General features: G+C 42.1%; 2 protein-coding genes across 6 annotated transcripts in view; one reads left to right on the top strand and one right to left on the bottom strand.

Moving 5' to 3' along the window:
- LOC126092815 (uncharacterized) overlaps positions 1 to 12,737 on the bottom strand; it is a 66,415-nt gene extending 53,678 nt beyond the window's left edge. Inside the window, exon 1 of one of the 4 annotated variants that reach the window (XR_007521371.1) lies at positions 12,585 to 12,723. The gene's annotated coding sequence lies outside the window, so the exon portion shown is untranslated. Of the gene's footprint in view, positions 1 to 12,584 lie in introns of all 4 variants that reach the window. The other 3 variants (XM_049908553.1, XM_049908560.1, XM_049908547.1) reach the window with 3 other exon arrangements.
- Positions 12,738 to 12,807: 70 nt separating this feature from the next.
- LOC126092799 (uncharacterized) overlaps positions 12,808 to 25,758 on the top strand; it is a 211,449-nt gene continuing 198,498 nt past the window's right edge. For both annotated transcript variants that reach the window (XM_049908536.1, XM_049908530.1), the window contains exon 1: positions 12,808 to 12,938. In XM_049908536.1, the coding sequence (XP_049764493.1) occupies positions 12,831 to 12,938 (108 nt within the window). In that variant the 5' untranslated portion in view covers positions 12,808 to 12,830. The remainder of the gene's footprint in view (positions 12,939 to 25,758) is intronic.

Raw genomic sequence — 25,758 nt, 5'->3', positions numbered from 1 at the left:
GCTACTACCAACAGCATAGTGAACGCATTATTGTGGCCAAGATAGACACGAAGCCCATGCATACTACAGTAGTACAAGTTTATATGCCAACTAGCTCTGCAGTTGATGAAGAAATTGATGAAATGTATGATGAGATAAAAGAAATTATTCAGGTAGTGAAGGGAGACGAAAATTTAATAGTCATGCGTGACTGGAATTCGATAGTAGGAAAAGGGAGAGAAGGAAACATAGTGGGTGAATTGGATTGGGGGAGAGAAATGAAAGAGGAAGCCGTCTGGTAGAATTTTGCACAGAGCATAACTTAATTATAGCTAACACTTGGTTCAAGAATCATAAAAGAAGGTTGTATACGTGGAAGAATCCTGGAGATACTAGAAGGTATCAGATAGACTATATAATGGTAACACAGAGATTTAGGAACCAGGTTTTAAATTGTAAGACATTTCCAGGGGCAGATGTGGACTCTGACCACAATCTATTGGTTATGAACTGTAGATTAAAACTGGAGAAACTGCAAAAAGGTGGGAATTTAAGGAGATGGGACCTGGATAAACTGAAAGAACCACAGGTTGTACAGAGTTTCAGGGAGAGCAAAAGGGAACAATTAACAGGAATGGGGGAAAGAAATACAGTAGAAGAAGAATGGGTAGCTTTGAGGGATGAAGTAGTGAAAGCAGCAGAGGATCAAGTAGGTAAAAAGACGAGGGCTAGTAGAAATCCTTGAGTAACAGAAGAAATATTGAAGTTAATTGATGAAAGGAGAAAATATAAAAACGCAGAAAATGAAGCAGACAAAAGGGAATACAAATGTCTAAAAAATGAGATCGACAGGAAGTGCAAAATGGCTAAGCAGGGATGGCTAGAGGACATATGTAGGGATGTAGAGTCTTATCTCACTAGGGGTAAGATAGATACTGCCTACAGGAAAATTAGAGACCTTTGGAGAAAGGATAACCACTTGCATGAATATCAAGACATGTGATGGAAACCCAGTTCAAAGCTAAGAATGGAAAGCAGAAAGGTGGAAGGAGTATATAGAGGGTCTATACAAGGGCGATGTACTTGAGGACAATATTATGGAAATGGAAGAGGATGTAGATGAGGATGAAATGGGAGATATGATACTGTGTGAAGAGTTTGACAGAACACTGAAAGACCTGAGTCGAAACAAGGCCCCAGGAGTAGACAACATTCCATTAGAACTACTGACAGCCTTGGGAGAGCCAGTCCTGACAAAACTCTACCATTTGGTGAGCAAGATGTATGAGACAGGCGGAATTCCCTCAGACTTCAAGAAGAATATAATAATTCCAATCCCAAGAAAGCAGTTGTTGACAGACGTGAAAATTACCGAACTATCAGTTTAATAAGTGACAGCTGCAAAATACTAAAGTGAATTCTTTACAGACGAATAGAAAAACTGATAGAAGCCGACCTCGGGGAAGATCTGTTTGGATTCCATCGAAATGTTGGAACACGTGAGGCAACACTGACCCTACGACTTATCTTAGAAGAAAGGTTAAGGATAGGCAAACCTACGTTTCTAGCATTTGTAGACTTAGAGAAAGCTTTTGGCAATGTTGATTGGAATACTCTCTTTCAAATTCTGAAGGTGGCAGGGGTAAAATACAGGGAGCGAAAGGCTATTTTTAATTTGTACAGAAACCAGATGGCAGTTATGAGTCGAGTCGTATGAAAGGGAAGCAGTGGTTGGGAAGGGAGTGAGACAGGGTTGTAGCCTATCCCCGATGTTATTAAATCTGTATATTGAGCAAGCAATAAAGGAAACAAAAGAAAAGTTCGGAGTAGATATTAAAATCCATGGAGAAGAAATAAAAACTTTGAGGTTCGCCGATGATATTGTAATTCTGTCAGAGACAGCAAAGGACTTTGGAGGAGCAGTTGAACGGATTGGACAGTGGAAGGAGTATGTAGAGGGTCTATACAAGGGCGATGTACTTGAGGACAATATTATGAAAATGCAAGAGGATGTAGAAGAAGATGAAATGGGAGATACAATACTGCGTGAAGAGTTTGACAGAGCACTGAAAGACCTGAGTCGAAACAAGGCCCCGGGAGTAGACAACATTCCATTGGAACTACTGACGGCCTTGGTACAGCCAGTCCTGACAAAACTCTACCATCTGGTGAGCAAGATGTATGAGACAGGCGAAATACCCTCAGACTTCAAGAAGAATATAAAAATTCCAATCCCAAAGAAAGCAGGTGTTGACAGATGTGAAAATTACCAAACTATCAGTTTAATAAGCCACAGCTCAACAGCTCACTTTTTCTGAATAAATTTTCTGAAGAGAATTCCATTAAAAAACAAGCAGTGAATATTTGCTATGTGAACCAAATTCTTGTCTTCATGTTGACACAATGAGAGGTGCTTCTACAGGCAAAAGATGCTGAACTGAGCTTCATAATTACTTGTGTGTGTGTTGATCCCATTTCAGACTGTTGTTCCTTTGAACTTAGGCATTTTACACAGGAAGTTTCAGTTAGTGTACGAACGTTAATGTCTACCTCATCAGGAACTAGCGGGTCTTCTCTTTTTTTTTTTTTTTTTTTTTTTTTTTTTTTTTTCAACATAATAACTGCCTGAATAGTTTTCAGGTGCCACACCAAATAGTGCTGTGTAAATTGCCAAAAATATCCATGAAACACCTGATTGCCATTTCAGTTGCTACCAACGCATTGCTGTTGCATCTCACCAATTTATGCTTTGGCTCGCTAGAAAAGTGCAGGCACCAATGGGCAAGGCTATATCATTGTAAAAGATATCAACATACAGAGCCTCCTGATAGAGGAAGTGGCTGTGGTCTCCACACACAAGGAGTGGAAAATGTGGCTGCAAGTCGGGACCTGCAGGGTGCACACACAGGTAAGGGGTTGGTGCTCAGCTTAACTGTCCTTGTTTTGATTCTCCACCTGTGTTAAGTCATCACATTCATTTGTATGTAGCTGATAATGCCTTTGTGCCACAAATGCTGGTTCCCATACTTCGATGATTTGAAATCCCGAGTCTCTGTTAATTAAGTCATTAGCTAAAAATATTTTGACTACTTCTTTAATAATGGGGTTGCAAACGCAGCCATTGCCAGTCCCAAGTCAGGGGCCTCATCTCACAAGTGATGAGGAAGGAGGAGGAGGAGGAGGAGGAGGAGGAGGAGGAGGAGTAACACCTCTTAAAAAAAGCGGGAGCTGATTCCCAACAGCAGAGAGAGCGGAAGAGCCTAGTGGAGTTAACCATGAATTAGAAAGCAAAACAAAATCCAAAAGCACCTGTTCTCAACTTGGACAGCCTTTGGTCAGCATCTGTCTTCATGTAAGGGGCAGTTGTGAGTAATCCTCCGGGGTTAACAACCTCGGCTGTAAAAAAGGTGGCTCTAAAAGTCGCCCTCAGAACTCAAAGAATTATCAATCATGGAAAAGTGTGATGTAAACTAATTACCCCAGGTGCTCAATCCACTGTACATAAGTGTGCAAGCAGACATTCGGATTCTGGGGTGTCTGCAATGTCTTGCAAAGATGAATCGGGGCATCTTAGAACCTCAAACAAAGTAAAATAGAGGAAAGCAAACTACTTAGCAACTTTTGATGCAAATTCACTTTTGAAAGTGGGGAAACTTAAGACTCTAACAGACACATTAAATGAACATAGAATCATCATCTGTGCAAGAGACCAGGTACCAACAAATTATATACTGTTGTAAATGTTCACACCCCTATAAACATTGACAACAAAAAGAATAAGGAGAACATGGAACTATTCTGCGAAAAACTAGATGACACGATCCAAAAGATCCCCAAAAAACATAATGTCATCCTTCTAGGGGATTTTAACGCCCAAGTGGGAAGAGAGAAAAGGTTCAGGCAAATAGTGGGGAGATACCTGGCACATAACAGGACGAACTGAAATGGTATCAGCCTCATCAAATTATGCCAGGCGCACAGATTGGTCCTGAAGTCAACTAGCTTTAAGAAATTGACAAGAAAACAGAAGATGTGGATTTCACCTAACCCTCTCCTGGGAGAATTCCAGTTAGATCATATTGCGATAAAGTGAAAGTTTCATAAGGATATCCAAAATGTCAGGGTTCTCAGAGGGTGGTGGTGGTGGTGGTTAGTGTTTAACGTCCCGTCGACAATGAGGTCATTAGAGACAGAGCGCAAGCTCGGGTTAGGGAAGGATTGGGAAGGAAATCGGCCGTGCCCTTCCAAACTTCTGCAAGTTTCACAGGAGAGCTTCTGTAAAGTTTGGAAGGTAGGAGACGAGGTACTGGCAGAAGTAAAGCTGTGCGTACCAGGCGTGAGTCGTGCTTCGGTAGCTCAGTTGGTAGAGCACTTGCCCGCGAAAGGCAAAGGTCCCGAATTCGAGTCTTGGTCGGGCACACAGTTTTAATCTGCCAGGAAGTTTCAAAGAGTTGGATGTTCTGTGACAGCAACCACTGAGTTTCACAAGCAAAATGTTGACAGATTGATTCAAGATGATTGTCATATCACTCAGAGTGTGGAGTCTTGAATCAATCTGTCAACATTTTTCTTGCCAAACTCAGTGGTTGCTGCCACAGGACGTCCAAATCTTTGTTTATCATGCAGGTCAGATGTTCCCACCTCAACATCTTTCAACTTACTCACCCGACGACGTACAGTACTCACATCAACACAGTCACCATAAACTGATTTTATTCCCTGATGAATCTCCTTTGGGGTGACACCTGCTGTCAAGAATTCAATGGCTGTATATTGCTTAAATCGCACTGACCAACCATCTGCGCAGGGTTCCATACTTTACACTGTAACAACACAACCACTCAATGCTAAGGCTTCCCGGCAACTGGAGCTGTAGAGAAGAGGCTATGGAACAAGCCTGTACCAGCCGCATACCAAAGCTGCCAACTGTTGAAGAGTTATGAAGGTGGAGGCATTACTTTTCAGTCAACTCATATATATATGGACTAAAAATACTGCCCAGACATGGCAATGTTTCATCCACCGAGATCTACATGGTGTATATTATTATATGGATGACATCCTCCTGTTTTCTCTTTCATCAGGACAGCAAGCTACACACCATCAACTACTTTTCAAGTTATGTCAACAAGCAGGGGTTGTGGAGAATACAAGCAAGTGCATTTTTGGATGGGATAGCGTTGAGTTCCTGGGTTTGATGCATTGGCCGCAGGTGTCTTACCCTAGGAGACCAAGTCAGAGAGATCCAATAAGTTCCACTGCCATGGACATCCAAGGATCTTAGACAGTTTGTAGGTATGCTCAACAATGATCATTGCTACCCATCTCATGCGGTGGTGTCGGTGGCACTGCTGCCAAGATTGCTTAAGGCAAATTCACGGCAGGAACTAGGAAGGTGTCTTGGAATGAGAAGCAATAATTGCATTTGATTCGGTGAAAGAATAACCCACATGAGCTGTATTGCTGAATCATCTGCACCAAAATGTGCCAACAGCTATTATGGAGGACTCAAGCCAGGTGGTGGTGGGGGCCGCCCTCCAACAGCAAACTGACAGTGCGTGGCTGCCCCTGGCATTCTTCTCCTTTCTAATACTGGAGCATTATAGATCTTGTGTTACATGCAGTCTTTGTTGCTGTCAACCACTGTCATGATTTTCACAGACCCTGACTCCATTACCAATTGTTTTGAAACGGGTCACCTAAATGTTCACTTCAGTTGATCAGACAGGTGGAGTGAATTTCCCAGTTTACCATCGATGTACACTGTGTGAGTGGCTGCAAGTACATCATCACCGACTGCACCAATATTAGGACAGAACGATGGTGGGACTACAATGCACATGAATGGGTGCTGGACAAGAAGTTATGCAGGAGTTATCAGGAGAAAGAAAACTGGCGTTCTACGGATCGGAGTGGAATGTCAGATCCCTTAATCGGGCAGGTAGGCTGGAAAATTTAAAAAGGGAAATGGATAGGTAAAGTTAGATATAGTGGGAATTAGTCAAGTTCGATGGCAGGAGGAACAAGACTTTTGGTCAGGTGAATACAGGGTTATAAATACAAAATCAAATAGGGGTAATGCAGGAGTAGGTTTAATAATGAATAAAAAAAATAGGAGTATGGGTAAGCTACTTCAAACAGCATAGTGAACACATTATTGTGGCCAAGATAGACACGAAGCCCACGCCTACTACAGTAGTACAAGTTTATATGCCAACTAGATCTGCAGATGATGAAGAAATTGATGAAATGTATGATGAGATAAAAGAAATTATTCAGGTAGTGAAGGGAGATGAAAATTTAATAGTCATGGGTGACTGGAATTAAAGAGTAGGAAAAGGGAGAGAAGGAAACATAGTATGTGAATATGGATTGGGGCTAAGAAATGAAAGAGGAAGCCTCCTGGTAGAATTTTGCGCAGAGCATAACCTAATCATAGCTAACACTTGGTTTAAGAATCATGAAAGAAGGTTGTATACATGGAAGAATCCTGGAGATACTAAAAGGTATCAGATAGACTATATAATGGTAACACAGAGATTTAGGAACCAGGTTTTAAATTGTAAGACATTTCCAGGGGCAGATGTGGACTCTGACCACAATCTATTGGTTATGAACTGTAGATTAAAACTGAAGAAACTGCAAAAAGGTGGGAATTTAAGGAAATGGGACCTGGATAAACTGAAAGAACCATAGGTTGTACAGAGTTTCAGGGAGAGCATAAGGGAACAATTGACAGGAATGGGGGAAAGAAATACACTAGAAGAAAAATGGGTAGCTTTGAGGAATGAAAGAGTGAAGGCAGCAGAGGATCAAATAGGTAAAAAGACGAGGGCTAGCAGAAACCCTTGGGTAACAGAAGAAATATTGTATTTAATTGATGAAAGGAGAAAATATAAAAATGCAGTAAATGAAGCAGGCAAAAAGGAATACAAACATCTCAAAAATGATATCGACAGGCAGTGCAAAATGGCTAAGCAGGGATGGCTAGAGGACATATGTAAGGATGTAGAGTCTTATCTCACTGGGGGTAAGATAGATACTGCCTACAGGAAAATTAGAGACCTTTGGAGAAAGGATAACCACTTGCATGAATATCAAGACATTTGATGGAAACCCAGTTCTAAGCTAAGAATGGAAAGCAGAAAGGTGGAAGGAGTATATAGAGGGTCTATACAAGGGCGATGTACTTGAGGGCAATATTATGGAAATGGAAGAGGATGTACGAGGGCCGTTCAGAAAGTAACCTCCAGTTGATTTAAAAAAACACACCAAGTTAAATAAAAATATTTTAATATATACATCTTACAACTACATCTTTGCACTATTTTTCTACATAGTCTCCATAGCGATTGAGGCACTTATCGCATCTCTTCACAAGCTTTGAAATTCCTTCTGCATAAAAATCACCCGCTTTTGCCTGGAGCCAGCCTGTGACCGCATCTTTGAGGTCTTCGTCGTCATCAAACTGCTGTGACCCGAGCCATTTCTTCAAATGCATGAAGAGGTGATAATCACTTGGCGCCAGGTCTGGGCTGTAAGGTGGATGGTTGATAACGTCCCACTTGAAGGACTCAAGAAGGGCCGTTGTTCTGCGAGCAGAGTGAGGACGGGCGTTATCGTGCAAAAAACCGATACCGGAAGTCAGCATACCACGGCGTTTGTTCTGTATAGCCCGTCGTAACTTTTTTAATGTTTCACAGTACACGTCTTGATTAATGGTCGTACCACGTTACATGAATTCAACCAACAACACCCCTTTGGCATCCCAAAACACCGTTGCCATCAGTTTTCTGGCAGAAAAATCTTGCGAGGCTTTTCTTGGTTTGGTAGGTGAATTTGAATGTGCCCACATCTTTGATTGTTCTTTTGTCTCAGGGTTCACGTACTTAATCCAGGTTTCGTCACCGGTCATGATTCTGTTTAACAATGGTTCTCCTTCGTCCTCATAACGTGACAGAAAGTCTAATGCAGAGGCCATTCTTTGAGTTTTGTGGTGGTCGGTAAGAATTTTGGGCACCCATCGTGCACAGAACTTACGGTAACCCAATCTTGCTGTCACTATCTCGTACAAGAGAGTCCTAGAAATCTGTGGAAAACCAGTAGACAACTCCGACATTGAGAAACGTCGATTTTCACGAACTTTTGCATCAACTGTCTGAACGAGTTCGTCAGTCACCAATGTGGTCTACCACTCCTCTGTTCATCATGAATGTTTTCTCGTCCACTTTTAAATAAACATACCTATTCACGGACAACTCCTTCACTCATAACTCTTGGTCCGTACACGGCACAAAGCTCACGATGAATAGCTGCTGCAGAATATCCTTTGGCTGTAAAAAACCTTATGACAGCACGCACTTCACATTTGGCAGGGGTTTCTATTGCAGCACACATTTCAAACTGCCACAAAAACTAAACTAGCGCAGGTACGACGTTCACTCGACCACGGCTTGATGCCGACTGACCTGTTGAGTGCGTGAATGCACAAATGGCGTCGCTACTCCCCCCACAACCCGCACTGTGACCGATCGGAGGTTACTTTCTGAACCGCCCTCGTAGATGAAGATGAAATGGGAGATATGATACTGTGTGAAGAGTTTGACAGAACACTGAAAGACCTGAGTCGAAACAAGGCCCCAGGAGTAGACAACATTCCATTAGAGCTACTGACAGCCTTGGGAGAGCCAGTCCTGACAAAACTCTACCATTTGGTGAGCAAGGTGTATGAGACAGGCGGAATTCCCTCAGACTTCAAGAAGAATATAATAATTCCAGTCCCAAGAAAGCAGGTGTTGACAGACGTGAAAATTACCGAACTATCAGTTTAATAAGTGACAGCTGGAAAATGCTAACGTGAATTCTTTACAGACGAATGGAAAAACTGATAGAAGCCGACCTCGGGGAAGATCAGTTTGGATTCCATCGAAATGTTGGAACACGTGAGGCAACACTGACCCTACGACTTATCTTAGAAGAAAGGTTAAGGATAGGCAAACCTACGTTTCTAGCATTTGTAGACTTAGAGAAAGCTTTTGGCAATGTTGATTGGAATACTCTCTTTCAAATTCTGAAGGTGGCAGGGGTAAAATACAGGGAGCGAAAGGCTATTTTTAATTTGTACAGAAACCAGATGGCAGTTATGAGTCGAGGCGTATGAAAGGGAAGCAGTGGTTGGGAAGGGAGTGAGACAGGGTTGTAGCCTATCCCCGATGTTATTAAATCTGTATATTGAGCAAGCAATAAAGGAAACAAAAGAAAAGTTCGGAGTAGATATTAAAATCCATGGAGAAGAAATAAAAACTTTGAGGTTCGCCGATGATATTGTAATTCTGTCAGAGACAGCAAAGGACTTTGGAGGAGCAGTTGAACGGAATGGACAGTGTCTTGAAAGGAGGGTATAAGATGAACATCAACAAAAGCAAAATGAGGATAATGGAATGTAGTCGAATTAAGTCGGGTGATGCTAAGGGAATTAGATTAGGAAATTGGACACTTAAAGTAGTAAAGGAGTTTTGCTATTTGGGGAGCAAAATAACTGATGATGGTCGAAGTAGAGAGGATATAAAATGTAGACTGACAATGGCAAGGAAAGCGTTTCTGAAGAAAAGAAATTTGTCAACATCGAGTATAGATTTAAGTGCCAGGAAGTCGTTTCTGAAAGTATTTGTATGGAGTGTAGCGATGTATGGAAGTGAAACATGGACGATAAATAGTTTGGACAAGAAGAGAATAGAAGCTTTCGAAATGTGGTGCTACAGAAGAATGCTGAAGATTAGATGGGTAGATCACATAACTAATGAGGAGGTATTGAATAGAATTGGGGAGAAGAGGAGTTTGTGGCACAACTTGACAAGAAGAAGGGACCGGTTGGTAGGACATGTTCTGAGGCATCAATGGATCACAAATTTAGCGTTGGAGGGCAGCGTGGAGGGTAAAAATCGTAGAGGGAGACCAAGAGATGAATACATTAAGCAGATTCAGAAGGATTTAGGCTGCAGTAGGTACTGGGAGATGAAGAAACTTGCACAGGATAGAGTAGCATGGAGAGCTGCATCAAACCAGTCTCAGGACTGAAGACCCCAACGAGAACAACATGCAAGATTCATGAGAACAACTCGCGTATGGCAAGGAGCTACACCTAATAGTGCAAGTGATTAGGGACAAGCCTTCTGACCTCCCTCCAACGTCCTCCATCACCAAGATCAACTGACACCATTGCGAAATTGTGGCCTGTCTATGGCCCACAGCGCTGCAATTACACAGACACAGTAATATGTTCGCACATTGGGTCCTCAACAGTGTACCATTTGTCTAGCTGTGGGACGACTTGGGCCATCCATCTCTCATCCACTGTGAAGTGTCCTATACAAGGTTCTGTAGTGCGGTCCACACACTTTTAAAATTCAATGCAGCAGATTATGTGAAATGGTTTCAGTCAAATGATCTAAGCTGACACACTTGGATGCGGAGGTGACAGAGGACATTGTTCCTGTGCCACCCACCACTCCCAGACAGAGAGCGCAGTGGATCCCCACCTTAATTGAATGCCACCAGTGACACCCCCACGGGAACTGGTTCCAAAGACTACAAGATCAGGCTGCATTGGAAATCATGTGTCCCGGTATACCTGGGCTCTAGGTTCTAAAAGGAAGAAAGGGGGTGGGTCTGATGTAGCAACACAGATTGACAAATTAAAGACAGAGTGACATAGCTTTAACTTGAGGACTGTGGAGTGTTATCTTGGAGCCATTATCTATGATGTGACATATTTTATTTTGGTATTGAGTGCTGAAATTAAAGGTGTTACAGTGTGTAATCAGTGTTCTTCATTGGATTACCCCACCTTCAGCAACATTCCTACACCATATTCTTGTTAATCACTGGATTTGTTGGTCAATGACTAGAAAATTTCTGCCAGTGGTTCTGGTGGTGGGGATCATTATTATTTAGACCATTATATTTTTGTTAGTAATGTTCCAAATTGTTTTAGCTTTATTCTTGCAAAGTTTTATCTGTTGAGCATAGTGTACATGTTTCACTTTTTTACAAGAGAGGAGCATTTTATAATATTTGTAATTGATTTTCAACTCCTGACTACAGCTGTCCTACTAAATTAGGGAGATCTCTCTTTTCCAAGCACAAAAATATCTTAATCCCAAGAGTTATCCATCCCTTGCCATTGGTTCTATTCAATTTTACTCTTGTCTGTTTAATGAGGAAAAAGATGCTATGGGAATATGTTTAAGGAAAATTTAAATTTTTCATGTAAACTGTCTGTTTTATACATTTCTCTCCAACATTGTTCTAATAACACCTACCTAAACACTGGTTATCAAGTCAGTGTTGATGATTTAGTGATGCACTACTTTCCTCCTGTGATTTGTATGTAACTGGTCAGTATATTTTGTTTACATTTGACCATCATGTTTACGTAAATCACTGCCTACTTGGTTTACAACTATATCATTGGAGATTGCTGGAATGGAATGCATGATGAACCAGGTTTGGTGAACACCAGCAGCTTAGAAACTGACATTCAGTCACATTCCATACACTCAACAGTGAATTTTGTGGAATGAATCAACTATTGGAATTACAGTGACATCATTATAAAAGTGAATCAGTTTGCTACACTACCTACTAACAACCCCTTCTAATGTTATACTTCTGGGATATCTAACGAAGATATTAACTGTATTTTCCATTAAATTTGACGTGTAAACTAAACTCTGGCATATAAATGTTGCAACTTCGGGAAAAAGCTATACAGGTCTACTGACTTTTCAACTGCTGAAGCAGGGAGATCCAATATTGGATAGGATTCAATGCGGCATTTTGAACGTATACAAATAGGGGTTTATTTTTGTATTACTGCTCCTTACATACGATCGCCGCCCCTACGAAGGTAAGACTAATAACAGCCCGCACGCCGTACAAGAATCAAAAGAGTACAAATCCTGTATTTAGTGCCATAGAAGATACAGTCCACTCATGTAGTTTCCACAGTGTTTTGAAGAGAGTGGATGTTGATAATGTGATTCTCCCCCCCCCCCCCCCCCACCCACCTTGCACTTTAAACTTACGAAATTGAAGTAATTATACCCTGGCAACGATATTGGTTTGAAAAGGAAAATAGATTTTATTGTAGTATTACTCAAATGTAAAGTACGGTTACGCTTGCGGAAACAAACACCTATTGCAAGTATATGTTTACCTCATGATTGGCGCGTTTACAGTTGTAATTTGTAAACATCAACAACGTTGCGAACAATTGCAGCATATAACAATACGAAGGATGTAAAATCCTATAATATCGAAGATGAAAGGATTTGGTGGTTATTTACGCGCAATTACACAAATCTTCAACATTACACGACTTTCTGCAAAAGAAGCAAGTCTAACATACTAAGATTTCGAGGTGTAATCCAAACAAATGCAACGTTTTGACAGCTTTTTTGGTTTACATTGAAAATATTAATTTTATTCTTTAAGAAGGCACAAGAAAGATTAAGGAATCCAATGTATTCCGCCAGGAGTATGAATATTACTTGTAGCTCACTACCGGAAAAAATAGTGATCTTTATTGTTAATTATACATTTACCTTCAAGCAGTTACAATCTACATAAAAAATGCTTAATACCCGACGATCATCAGGTCTTACAGTATCTGACAAATGGAGGTGAGGTTATTTTCATCTTTCTGGGCAATTTCAAAAATCGTGTCTGCGTGTGCTCAGTTGTAAACATTACAAAGATAATGCTTTGGAATGTGCGTGATTTGTAAACATTACAGAGATAGTGTATGTTCTATGTTGTGAAGTTTGTGGCGGGCGGTTATTAAATTTAGTATGTGTGACAAATATGTTTTTATTGAAACTGTGAAGAGCAAGGGGACTCTGAGGACTATTAAACATGTCATCTCAAAGCGAAAGTTTGAGGATGAAGATGTTATTGTAGTAAGAACACCATTATTTAAGTTGTTTATATTTATATATGAGCTGTCTGTTAGTTTTATTTGATTGTTCGTTCCACGGATCATTTGAACGATAAATCATAATGCTGTGGAACGCGTCATTTTATATACACATCACAAATTAATATGTAAATGTGGCTACATTCTGAACATTTAAATTATTTTAAGAAAAAGTATGTAGAAGTGTGTCAGTACTTCCTGTCTACCGCCTTCTGTGCATTACAGTAATAGAAATTCTTGCACGGAATAGAATGATTTATCAAGGAGAACCTTTTTTAGTTTGTTTTCAAATTTTACTTTATTTGTCAGAAATTTTATATCCCTGCATAAGTTTTCAAAAATTTTAGTTGCAGCATTGTGCACCCATTTTTTTGTTCTAAGATCTTAACGTGGAGTAATGAACGTAGTTTTTGTTGTTGTTGTAGTTGTTGTCTTGAGCCCAGAGACTGGTTTGATGCAGCTCTCCATGCTACTCTATCCTGTGCAAGCTTTTTCATCCCCAAGTAACTACTGCAGCGTACATCATTCTGAATCTGCGTAGCGTATTCATCTCTTGGTCTCCCTCTACGATCTTTACACTCCACGCTTCCTTCCAATACTAAATTGGTTATCTCTTGATGCCTCAGAATGTGTCCTACCAACTGATCCCTTCTTCTAGTCAGGTTGTGCCACAAATTCCTCTCCTCCCCAATTCTATTCAGTACCTCCTCATTAGTTAATGATCTACCCATCTAATCTACAGCATTCTTCTGTAGCACTGCATTTTGAATGTTTCTATTCTCTTCTTGTCTAACCTATTTATCGTTCATGTTTCACTTCCATACTCCATACAAATACTTTCAGAAATGACTTCCTGACAAATCTATAATCAATGTTAACAAATTTCTCCTCATCAGAAATGCTTTCCTTGCTATTGCCATTGACAGTCTACGTTTTATATCCTCTCTCCACACAAGTGGAGGAACTAAAATTCCTAGCACAGCAATGGCTCTTGACCTTGTGTTTGCAGGAAATGCATTGTAAACTATGTGATGCCCCTGTACTACAGGGCATGTCAACCATTGCAAGGATGACCAGACTGGGGAAAGGGTGAAGGAAGGAATTACTGTGTTTGTTTGTAATTCTCACCAAGCCATTTGGGATCTGCATGAAGTATGTGCTGGATTCCTTTTGTGTGAGACATGTACAGGCTCCAATCTGGGGTTTTAACCAACTGCCATACTGGTTAGTTCCTCCACTTGTGTCGTGAACCCATTAAAGTTCCACTGTAGTATGGGAACCATTTATCATGGAGGTTACACTTTCACCCTGTCTTTCCACTGTGAGGAGAGCCGACGGCAGGTAGAAGTTCAGTCATGGGACGAGATGAGTGCCCCAGGCCAGAATCGAGGTCCATCAGCTCTGAAGATGAATCGTTACAAGATATCAGAAAGAGTGGTGTCAACATTGTCAGACTGCTTACTTCCCGTCTCTGTCAGTGGTTGCTGCCTGGCCTTTGATTTTTTGTTAAGGCGAGCAGTGTGAAACGAATAATAAGATTTCCGATGCAAAGAAACACCATATTAGTTGTGTTAAAAAACAACTTTTAATGCAAGTAGCTTGCTATTTATTTACATTGACAGTCTTCAAAAACAGTTGCTAACGTAGAGGCCCAGAGTAATTTTAGATTGATTATTTTAGGACACTCCTCAGAGACATTCACTGGACTGATGTTTTCAGTGCTCATGGCATGAATGAAAAATATAACATTTTTGCTAATAAAGTGCTTACCTTATTCGAACACTGCTTTCCCCCAAAACTTACCAAGGTTAGAGCAAAGTCTACAAAGAAGCCATGGATTACTCGAGGAATAGGGGTATCTTGTAAAACAAAAAGAAAACTGTATCTGTCAATCCGAAACATTTCCAATGTTGATGCTATAGCACATTATAAGAAATACTGCAAAATATTAAAGACTGTAATACGGATGTCAAAGCAAATATATTACAAGGAAAAGATAGTCATATCAGATAACAAAATAAAGACAATATGGGATATAGTGAAGGAGGATACCGGTAGAACCAGACATGAAGAGGAACAAATAGCATTAAGAGTAAATGATACATTGGTGACAGATGTGTATAGTGTTGCAGAGCTTTTTAACAAACATTTTATAACTGTTACTGAAAAGATGGGGTTGTCAGGTTCAGTAGATGCTGCTATGGATTACCTTAGACCAGACATTTCAAGTAACTTCCATAATATGAATTTGACCCTCACTACCCCAACAGAAATAATGTCCATCGTAAAATCTTTAAAATCAAAAACATCTAGTGGGTATGATGAAATATCAACAAAGTTAATTAAAGAATGTGATTCTCAGCTAAGTAACATATTAAGCTATCTGTGTAACCAGTCGTTTATCAGTGGAATATTTCCTGAATGGCTGAAATATGCTGAAGTTAAGCCACTGTTTAAGAAGGGAGATAAAGAAATAGAATCAAATTTCCGTCCAATTTCACTGTTGCCAGCATTCTCAAAAATTTTCAAAAAAGTAATGTACAGTCGTCTTTATAACCATCTTATCTCAAATAACATACTGTCAAAGTCACAGTTTGGATTTCTAAAAGGTTCTGATATTGAGAAGGCTATCTACACTTACAGTGAAAATGTGCTTAATTCATTAGACAAAAAATTGCAGGCAACTGGTATATTTTGTGATCTGTCAAAGGCATTTGACTGTGTAAATCACAATATCCTTTTAAGTAAACTAGAATATTATAGCGTAACAGGAAATGCTGCAAAATGGTTCAAATCTTATATCTCTGGCAGGAAACAAAGGGTGTTATTAGGAAAGAGACATGTATCAAGCTATCAGGCATCATCCAACTGGGAACTAATTACATGTGGGGTCCCACAAGGTTCCATTTTGGGGCCCTTACTTTTTCTTGTGTATATCAATGACCTTTCATCAGTAACATTACCAGATGCCAAGTTTGTTTTGTTTGCCGATGATACAAACATTGCAATAAATAGCAAATCAAGTGTAGTCTTAGAAAGATCAGCCAATAAAATATTTGTGGACATTAATCACTGGTTCCTAGCCAATTCTTTGTCACTAAACTTTGAAAAAACACACTACATGCAGTTCAGAACTTGTAAGGGGTGTCCCAAGAGTATATGTCTAACATACGATGACAAGAAGATAGAAGAAGTGGACAGTGTTAAATTCTTGGGATTACAGCTTGATAATAAATTCAACTGGGAGGAGCACACCACAGAACTGCTGAAGCGTCTTAACAAATCTCTGTTTGCAATCCGAATTTTGTCAGACATAGGGGATATAAAAATGAAAAAGCTGGCATACTATGCTTACTTTCATTCCATAATGTCATATGGGATTATTTTTTGGGGTAATTCATCAAGCCAAGCTAAAGTTTTCCGGGCACAAAAATGTGCAGTAAGAATTATATGTGGTGTGAACTCAAGAACATCCTGCAGATGCCTGTCTAGGGAACTAGGGATACTAACTACAGCTTCCCAATATATTTATGCCTTAATGAAATTTGTCATTAAAAATATATCACTTTTTCAAACCAACAGCTCAATTCATGGAATCAATACTAGAAATAAGAATAATCTTCACAAGGATTTAAAGTCACTTAGTCTTGTACAAAAAGGTGTGCATTATTCAGGAACACACATTTTCAATAACTTGCCAGCAGCCATAAAAAGCTTAACAACCAATGAAATTCAGTTTAAGAGAAACCTAAAGGATTTATTGGTGGCCAACTCCTTCTACTCCATTGATGAATTTCTTAGTAAAACCAACTGATTTGTATATAAGTACAACATAACTTCTTCACAATTTCAGTGCAGTAATGTGTTCACTGAAAATTTGTGTCTCTCTCTCTCTCTGTGTGTGTGTGTGTGTGTGTGTGTGTGTGTTGTGTGTGTGTGTTGTGTGTGTGTGTGTGTGTGTGTGTAAGTATAATCTAACTTCTGCACCATTTCAGTGCAGTAATGTGTTCATTGTAAATAAGTATTACAGTAGTTGTATTACATGTTTATTACCTTATAAATAAATAAAAAAACTTTTTTATTTTAAATTCAGTGCATTAGTATTTGTAAAATGACTCTTAGTGTTCATTAAAAAATGACGATCATTCCACTTGGGACCTGTGGAATGGTACATTAGCTTATTTGTTTTAGTTGTAAATATTTGTCATGTATTGTTGTTTTTCTGACATGTTCCACATCCTGGAGGACCTCCTCACTACGGATCAATTGGAATGAAAGTAAATCTAATCTAATCTAATCTAATCTAATGCAATACAGGAGAGATTGCACTCCTGCTTCTGCTTTTAATGCGATATCTTCCGACATTTTAAATGAGCACCACAACTACATAGCTGTATTCACAGATAGTGTAACTAAACAAGGGGATTCCGTTGGCTGCTCTGTTGTTTTCCCTGATCAACTCCTCCAGTTTCAGTTGCCTCCAGACTTCACTGTCTTAATGACAAATTATCAGCGATCTTGAGGAAACTGTTGCAGATGAGATGTGCGCTAAATTTGTCGTCTGTTCTGACTCCTTAAGTGCCCTTCAGTCTGTGCAACCCATGTATCCAACCAGTGAAGTCCAAGCTAACCAGGACACCCTTCTCCACTTACAAAGCCCTGGAAAGGAGGTATCTTTGTGCGGGGTGCCAGGGCACATGGGTGTTGTGGATAATGAAGGAGTGGATGTAGCAGCCAAGGAGGCATGTCTTGATCCTCGGTTGGTTCTGTCTGTCATCCCCCTGCATGCTATCACCGTGCTGTTGAGGTACAAAGTCATGCGTCAGTGGGAAGAAGAATGGTTGGAAGTGGCAGACAGTAAGCTGCAGCTAGTAAAACCCACAACACAGCCATGGCATACCTTCTTTCAGCCATGCAGGTGGCCTGAGGTCCTCGTTACCTGTCTTCACATAGGCAGCAGTACTTGCTCCGGCAAGAAGACTCTCCAATTTGTGGTGCTTGTGGCATATATGTTTCTGTGTGCCACTTTTTACTAGGTGGTGTTTTAGTTTCACATCAGAGGGTAGCTGACAGATCTGCCCTTATTTTAAGTGATAGTCCAACAAATGTGGTTCGAGTTTTAATGTTATGTAATATGTCTGACTTGTTTCCCAAGTTAGTTAGGAGGTGTTCTGAATATGTTATCTGAGTGACTGGCTTATCCATATTTTTGTAACTGGCAACATTTTTAGCCCTTTTATCCATATTCATTTATTTTTATATTTGTAAGGGCACTGATAACCCCACCCTTCAGTGTCCAGAACTCTAAACACACACAGTTTGCCCCTTGAAACCCTACTTATCACAATTGACATCCCTTCCCTATTACCAACATCCCTCTTGCCATTATTGAACACTACCTTTCCAAATGTCATTCAGGCTCCACACTTACTACCTCATTCCTCAACTTTATTGTAATTCACACCCCCTGCAGGTCCAGGGGTTAGAATAGCCTCAAGGTATCCCTGCCTGTTGTAAGAGGTGACTAAAAGGAGTCTCTCACTTTTCCGTCCTATATATAAGTTCAGGTCCCACTTTATGGTTTGACCTGCCACTTTCCAAATTCTACAAAAGTGCAGGCCATATGGGGAGAGATGCCTTATGTGGTGCATGAGTTATCCATAGTGCCCTTAGATTCGATCTCCTTGAACCTCTTGTCATGGCTTTGCATCTGCACCTGCAATTCAACTAGCCTATTTGGGTGAGGACACTTTCCAGGGTATGTTATTTTCTTCCATTGTCTCCTGTCATCTTTCACCCTCATGACAATATTGGATTTCTCTGTGCCGAATATCCAGCACGGTAGCCAGTCTGTAGAGGTGGGGCCGTCATGTACCCATTTGGTGGTAACCCCCTGACAACAGAGGGATGGCACTGCTGATGCCCGAGCTGTAAACTCCTCACATATGCCAAGGAGTAGATGCCTGTCTTCCTAGGACATCAGGACTCCCAGCGACGGCCATCATGCCAGGTGGCCTTTGCTGTGGCTGGGTGGTGTCTGTGGGGAGAGCCTCTGATCGGAGCGGGTGGCATCAGGGTGGATGATCTGCATTGAAGCGGACTAAGTCATCTCTTGCTAGTGACCATACTCTCTAAGAAGGGCAAGATTGAGAACAATGCTGACAGATATGACCCTAAATCATTTCTCTTCCTCGCTATATCGTGAGAGGGCTACAGAAAGAAGAGAGCCATATTTGCCTCGGTATTTAGTCTGTAGCAGAATGAACTGGGACTCCTTTCTACCTATGAAGCCTCAATTTTTTTTTTAACATCTTGAGGATAAGTTGGGTGAAGTGACAGTGCTGTCCAAGATTACAAGCGGTGCAAACTCGATTCAGACAGCATCGCCAGCCCAGTCCTGGGCGTTACTCACTTGTGACCAGTTGGGTGATATTCCTGTTTCCGTCACTCCCCATAAAAGCGTCAACATGGTCCAGGGGATTATTTTCCATTGCGACATCCTCTTGCAGTCTGATGACAAGCTTTGCGCCAATCTAGAATGGCATTGTGTTCATTTCATCTGGCGCATTTACAGGGGACCCAAAGACGACAGGGTTACTACCCGGTGCCTTTGGCCTTTGAGGGTGAGTCATTGCCTGAAAAGGCCAAGGTGATGGTTTACCGCTGTGACATTAAACCGTATGACCCTCCCCCTATGTGGTGCTTTTTAAGTGCTGGAAATTCGAGCACATGTCTTCCCGCTGCACTTCCAAAACCACATGTTGAGACTGCGGACGTCCACTGCATCCAGATACTCCATGTGCACCTTCTCCCACTTGTATCAACCATGGAGAGCAGCACTCTCCCTGCTCGCCAGATTGCATAGTACTCCAAAAGGAGCAGAAAATCATGGAGTAAAAGACACTGGACCAGTTAACTTACCAAGAGGCTAAACATAAATTTGAATGATTACCGGTAGGTTGATGTCCACATATGCTGCAGCTACATTACCGCCGCCGTCACAAGCACCAGTCGTACCACACTCTGTGCCACGAACAGGGGGCCCTCCGGGCCTCCAGAATACATCCGCCCCCTTGGTGGTAGGGTGAAAATCTTCTTCTGTTGCTCCCAAAGTACTGACTTCAGTAGCAAGCCCCCCCCCCCCCCAAATGCATGGGATATTGGTCCCTTCCTCCCCAGCCAGAGAAGCAACAGCCTCGTCCGGCTTATCTAGTGCAGAAGGGGAGCCTCTCTCACAAGGTCTCCACTAATGCCACAGTGGACACTCGCCAGTGGCTAAAGGAGCCAAAAGCTGCTGGACGAAGAGCTTCACGGTCTTCCTCCATGTCTGAAGCTATTTTGGAGAAGACCTCCCAGGAAGCCCCTGAAGAGAAGCGAGAGGGCAAGCAAAGAAGTCTGCTAAGAAAAAGGACATTCCGTTGGCCACAACACCACCACTCCCTACCAATTCTGCACCTGAGGATGAGGTGGAGATCTTAGTGTCCGCTGAGAACCTGGATCTCATTGATGTCTCATCCACAATAGGAATTGATGCAAATACTCAATTGGTGGCAGCAGGTGACCCTGAGGTGTAACCTGGCTCCTTGTGTGCTTCATGCCTTCCCAGCCTCACAATAACGTCATCCTCCAGTGGAATTGTTGCGGTTTTTTCCACCACCTGGCTGAACTACGGCAACTGTTAAGCTTTACACTTGCTTTCTGCATTGCCCTCCAGGAAACCTGGTTCCTGGCAATGCAGACCCCTTCCCTCTGCAGCTGTAGGGGATATTACAAGAACTATAGCGACTATAATAGAGTGTCAGGTGGAGTTTGTGTCTGTCCTGAACTCAGTATGCAGTGAACCTGTGATCCTTCAAACCCCTCTTGAAGCTGTGGCTGTCAGGACAAGGACAACACAGGAAATAACTGTTTGCAATGGATATCTTCCTCCAGATGGTGCAGTACCCCTGAACACATTGCCTGCACTGATTCATCAACTCCCTGAACCTTTCCTACTTTTGGGAGATTTTAATGCCCATAACCCCTTGTGGGGTGGCACCGTGCTTATTGGCCGAGGTCAAGGTGTCAAAACTTTTTTGTCTCAACTCGAACTCTGCCTCTTAAATACTGGGCCACCAAGCATTTCAGCGTGACTCACAGCACTTACTCGGCCATTAATTTATCCCTCTGCAGCCCAGGACTTCTCCCATCTGTCCACTGGAGAGCCCACAATGACATGTGTGGTAGTGACCACTGTCCCATCTTCCTGTCACTCCCCCAGTGTCATTCCCCTGGATGTCTACCGAGATGGGCTTTAAACAAGGCAGACTGGGAAGCTTTCACCTCTGCTGTCATCATTGAATCTCCCCCACATGGTACCATTGATGTGGTAGTTGAGCAGATCACTAGAACGATTGTTTCTGCGGCAGAAAACTTGATCCCTTGTTCTTTATGGTGTCCCCGGCTAAAGTCAGTACATTGGTGGTCACCGGAAATCACTAAGGCCATTAAAGAGCATTGGCGATCTCTACAGCGACATAAGCACCACCTTTCCCTAGAGCAACTAACAGCTTTTAAATGGCTCTGTGCCCGCGTTTTCCAGCTTATAAAAAGACGGAAACAGGAATGTTGGGAGAGGTACATCTCGACCATTGGGTGTCATACATCACCTTCCCAAGTGTGGATGAAGATCAGATGTGTTCGTGGGTGCCGGACCCCGACAGGTGTCACTGGTATTAACATCAATGGCGTGTTATCTACTGACGCAAACACGATTGCTGAGCACTGTGCTTGTCCCTTCGAGTCAGAGAATTATCCCTCAGCATTTCACACCCTCAAACTGCGGATGGAAAGGAAAGCCCTCTCATTCACTGAATCTCACAGTGAACCCTATAATGAGTGGGAGCTCATTGTCCTTGCACATTGTCCTGACACAGCTCCTGGGCCAGATCGGATCCACCATCAGATGATCAAATATCTCTCGTCCGACTACAAGCGACATCTCCTCATCGTCTCCAGCCGGATCTGCTGCGATGGCGTATTTCCATCGCAATGGCGAGAGAGCACCTTCATTCCAGTGCTCAAACCCGGCAAATACCCGCTTGATGTGGATAGCTATCGGTTCATCAGCCTCATCAACATTCTTTCTAAGCTGTTAGAACATATGGTAAGTCGACGGTTATGTTTGGTCCTGGAGTCATGTGGCCTACTGGCTCCATGCCAGGGAGGTTCCGCTAGGGTCCGTCTACCACTGATAATCTAGTTTCCCTTGAGTCTGCCATCTGAACAGCCTTTTCCAGGTGCAAACACCTGGTTGCTGTCTTTTTTGATTTACGAAAAGCTTATGACACGACCTGGCAACATCATGTCCTTGCCACGTTATATGAGTGGGGTCTCTGGGAGCGCTACCGATTTTTATCAGAAATTTCCTACCGCTCCGTACTTTCTGTGTCCAAGTTGGTGCCTCCCATAGTTCCCCCCATATCCAGGAGATAGGGGTCCCACAGGGCTCTGTATTGAGTGTATCTCTATTTTTAATGGCCATTAATGGTGTAGCTGCAGCTGTCGGGCCGTCCGTCTCACCTCCTCTGTATGCAGACAACTTCTGCATTTCATACTGCTCTTCCAGTACTGGTGTTGCTGAGTGGCGCCTACAGGGAGTCATCTACAAGGCGCAGTCACGGGCCCTAGCCCACGGCTTGCAGTTTTCAGCCGCGAAGTCATGTGGCATGCACTGCTTTTGGTGTCATACCATTCATCCGGCAGCAGAACTTTACCGTAATGATGATCCGCTCACTGTAGTGGAGACATATAAATTCATAGGACTGATTTTCGACACCCAATTGACGTGGCTTCCTCATCTTCGTCAGCTGAAGTGAAAGTGCTGGCAGAACCTCAATGCCCTCCGCTGACTGAGCAACATCAACTCGGGTGCAGATTGCTCTACACTGCTGCAGCTCTACAGAGCCCTTGTTCAATCCTGCCTTGACTGTGGTTTGGCGGTGCCCTCAGTGTTGCGTTTATTCGACCCAGTGCACCACTGTGGTGCTCGACTGGCAGTGAGAGCTTTTAGAATGAGTCCGGTGAACAGTGTCCTGGTGGAGGCCGGAGTTCCTCCACTGCGGATCCGACGTGCACAACTGCTTTCCAGTTATGTTGCACACATTTGTAGATCTCCTGAGCATCAGAATTACCATCTCCTTTTCCCATCCACGGCGGTTCATATCCCCCACTGGAGGTCCAGGTCAGGGCTTACGATTGCGTTTCGCATGTGATCTCTTCTGTCTGAAGTGGAGTCCTTGCCTTTACCACCTATACTCAAGGTCCATTCACGTACACCTCCATGGTGTAAACCTAGGCCGAAGCTTTGCCTGGACCTTTCATGTGGTCGTAAGGACTCAGTTATCCCCGTGACTTTCCACTGTAACTTCCTCTCAATTCTTAACATGTACTGGGACCATGAAATGATTTACACCAACGGCTCGATGGCTGATGGTCATGTTGGGTTTGCGTATGTCCATTGAGGACATATTAAACAGCACTCCTTGCCAGATGGCTGCAGTGTTTTCACTGCAGAGCTGGTGGCCATTTCTCGTGCTCTTGAGTGCATCCGCTCATGCCCTGGTGAGTCGTTTCTTTTGTGTACTGTCTCTTTGAGCAGCCTACAAGCTATCGACTAGTGTTACCCCCGGCAACCTTTGGTAGCAACCATACAGGAGTCCATCTATGCCCTGGAATGGTCCACTCATTCTGTGGTGTTTGTGTGGACCCCAGGCCACGTTGGAATCCCAGGAAATGAACTTGTTGACAGGCTAGCGAAACAGGCTACACAGAAACTCATTCTGGAGATCGGTATCCCCGTAACTGACCTGCAGTCATTATTATGCCACAAGGTTTTTCACTTTTGGGAGACGGAATGGCATAATCTCAGTATGCACAACAAACTGTGTGCCATTAAGGAGGCTACGAATGTGCGGAAGTCCTCCATGCTGGCCACTTGCATGGACTCTGTGGTTCTCTGCCGGCTCCGCATTGACCATGTATGGCTAACACATGGCTACCTCCTCCGTCACGAGGACCCACCTCGGTGTCACTGTGGCTCACATATTACTGTCATCCACATCTTGCTGGACTGCCCACTTTTAGCCCCTCTGCGGCAGACTTTTAACCTTCCAGCACCCTACTTTCAGTGTTGGGTGACAATTTCTTTTTTTTCCCCATACCATCTAAGGGTGGGCATTTAACCTTCTCTCCGAGGCCACCACCCTCCTTCCATTTGAACTCTGTTACACTTTCTTTGAATTTGCCTTGCCTTTTTGGGGTGGACATTTTAATGTGTTGCAGAGTGGCTGGCTCATCCTCTTTTATTATTGTGATTAGCCAGCTCAGATGATCTCCTCTATGGTTTTAATACTTCCTTCTACTTTTCCTTGTGGTGTATGTTTCCCCCATTTTTTGTTAATTCCATTTGTTTTCTTTTTAGGTGTAGTTCCCCATTCCTTTTCCCCCTTTTACTTTCTCAAACATACTTTGAGTGTTTTTTTGTACCTTGAGCCTTGCTTGCATCAGGAAAAAGGGACTGATGACCCTGTAGTTTGATCCTTTTTCACCCCAAAGCAACCAACCTTTATTCTAATCCACAACTATGTCTGCTTTGAAAGAAAGGTATACAAACGGATTCACGACACAGCCATGTCACCCTCCTTTGCCAACTTTTTTTTGGGCCATGTAGAGGAAACCTGCCTAGCCGCTCGAAACCCCAAACCCCTGGTCTGGTTCAGGTTCAGTGACAATACCTTCATGATGTGGACTCAGGGTCAAAACACCATATCCTCATTCCTTCACAACCTCAACAACTTTACTCCCATGTGCTACATTTAGTCCTCCTCAACCCAGCATGCCACATTCCTGGATGTTGATCTCCACCACTCTGATGGCTCCATCCACACCTCTTTCCATATTAAACTCAGCAACCACCAACAATACCTGGGTCAATCCAAATGAAGAGGACCAATAAAAATTAAGTTGGTTGCTTGGCCATTTTAAATATTTTAATTTTTTGTATGTGATTACCCTATAATTGAGAAGTTCAAAACAGTTTTTAAAAAAAAATTTTACCTTTCACCGTTACTAAATGGTGGCCATTTTCGTTTGTAAGTGTGCGACGATGTTTCAGTTTAGAGACATTAGCAAAAATATAAATATCTCTGCCTTGGGTTAAGTTACAACATTGGAATTGACATGATTGTTTTTAGAAAAGTGTCCTCTACAACATTGTATATTACACAAAATACCCTAAATTCAAAAATAACCAGTCAAAATAACCTTCAAAGTTTGGTATCCAAATTTTCAAAACTCCATTTTTTAAAACGAAAAATAACAAACATGGAGTGATTTATGAGAGTCTATTTTTTTCCTATAGTAGTCACTTAGACTGCAAATTGAAGAACTGCAAAATTCATCTTTCTCATTTTTAAAATAGAGAATAAATGGGTGCACTGTTGCCTGGTCATTGACCCAGTAATACCCTTTTATTGCGTCCTGAATCACAAATGTAAAATTTTCTGCAAAATCAGCTAGCACTATGCATTCAGTTTCATGAAATTGTGCTCTCTTGTCCTTCAAAAACGTACTTTGGAGTTTAGAAACATAGCGGTGACTTTTGATTTTTTTAAGTTATCAATTAAAGATTCCTAGTATATACCTGTGATTTAACCACTGTTATCATTTCTGCCCTGTTGTGACCCACTGTTTGAAGATAATACTGTCTGGCATTTCCTCATCATATTTGTGAAACAATTGAATAACGGTTTCCTCACCAGAGC

Source organism: Schistocerca cancellata, chromosome 1, assembly GCF_023864275.1.
Source record: "Schistocerca cancellata isolate TAMUIC-IGC-003103 chromosome 1, iqSchCanc2.1, whole genome shotgun sequence".
Taxonomy (NCBI): domain Eukaryota; kingdom Metazoa; phylum Arthropoda; class Insecta; order Orthoptera; family Acrididae; genus Schistocerca; species Schistocerca cancellata.
This window is presented reverse-complemented; position numbering and strand designations above follow the sequence as displayed.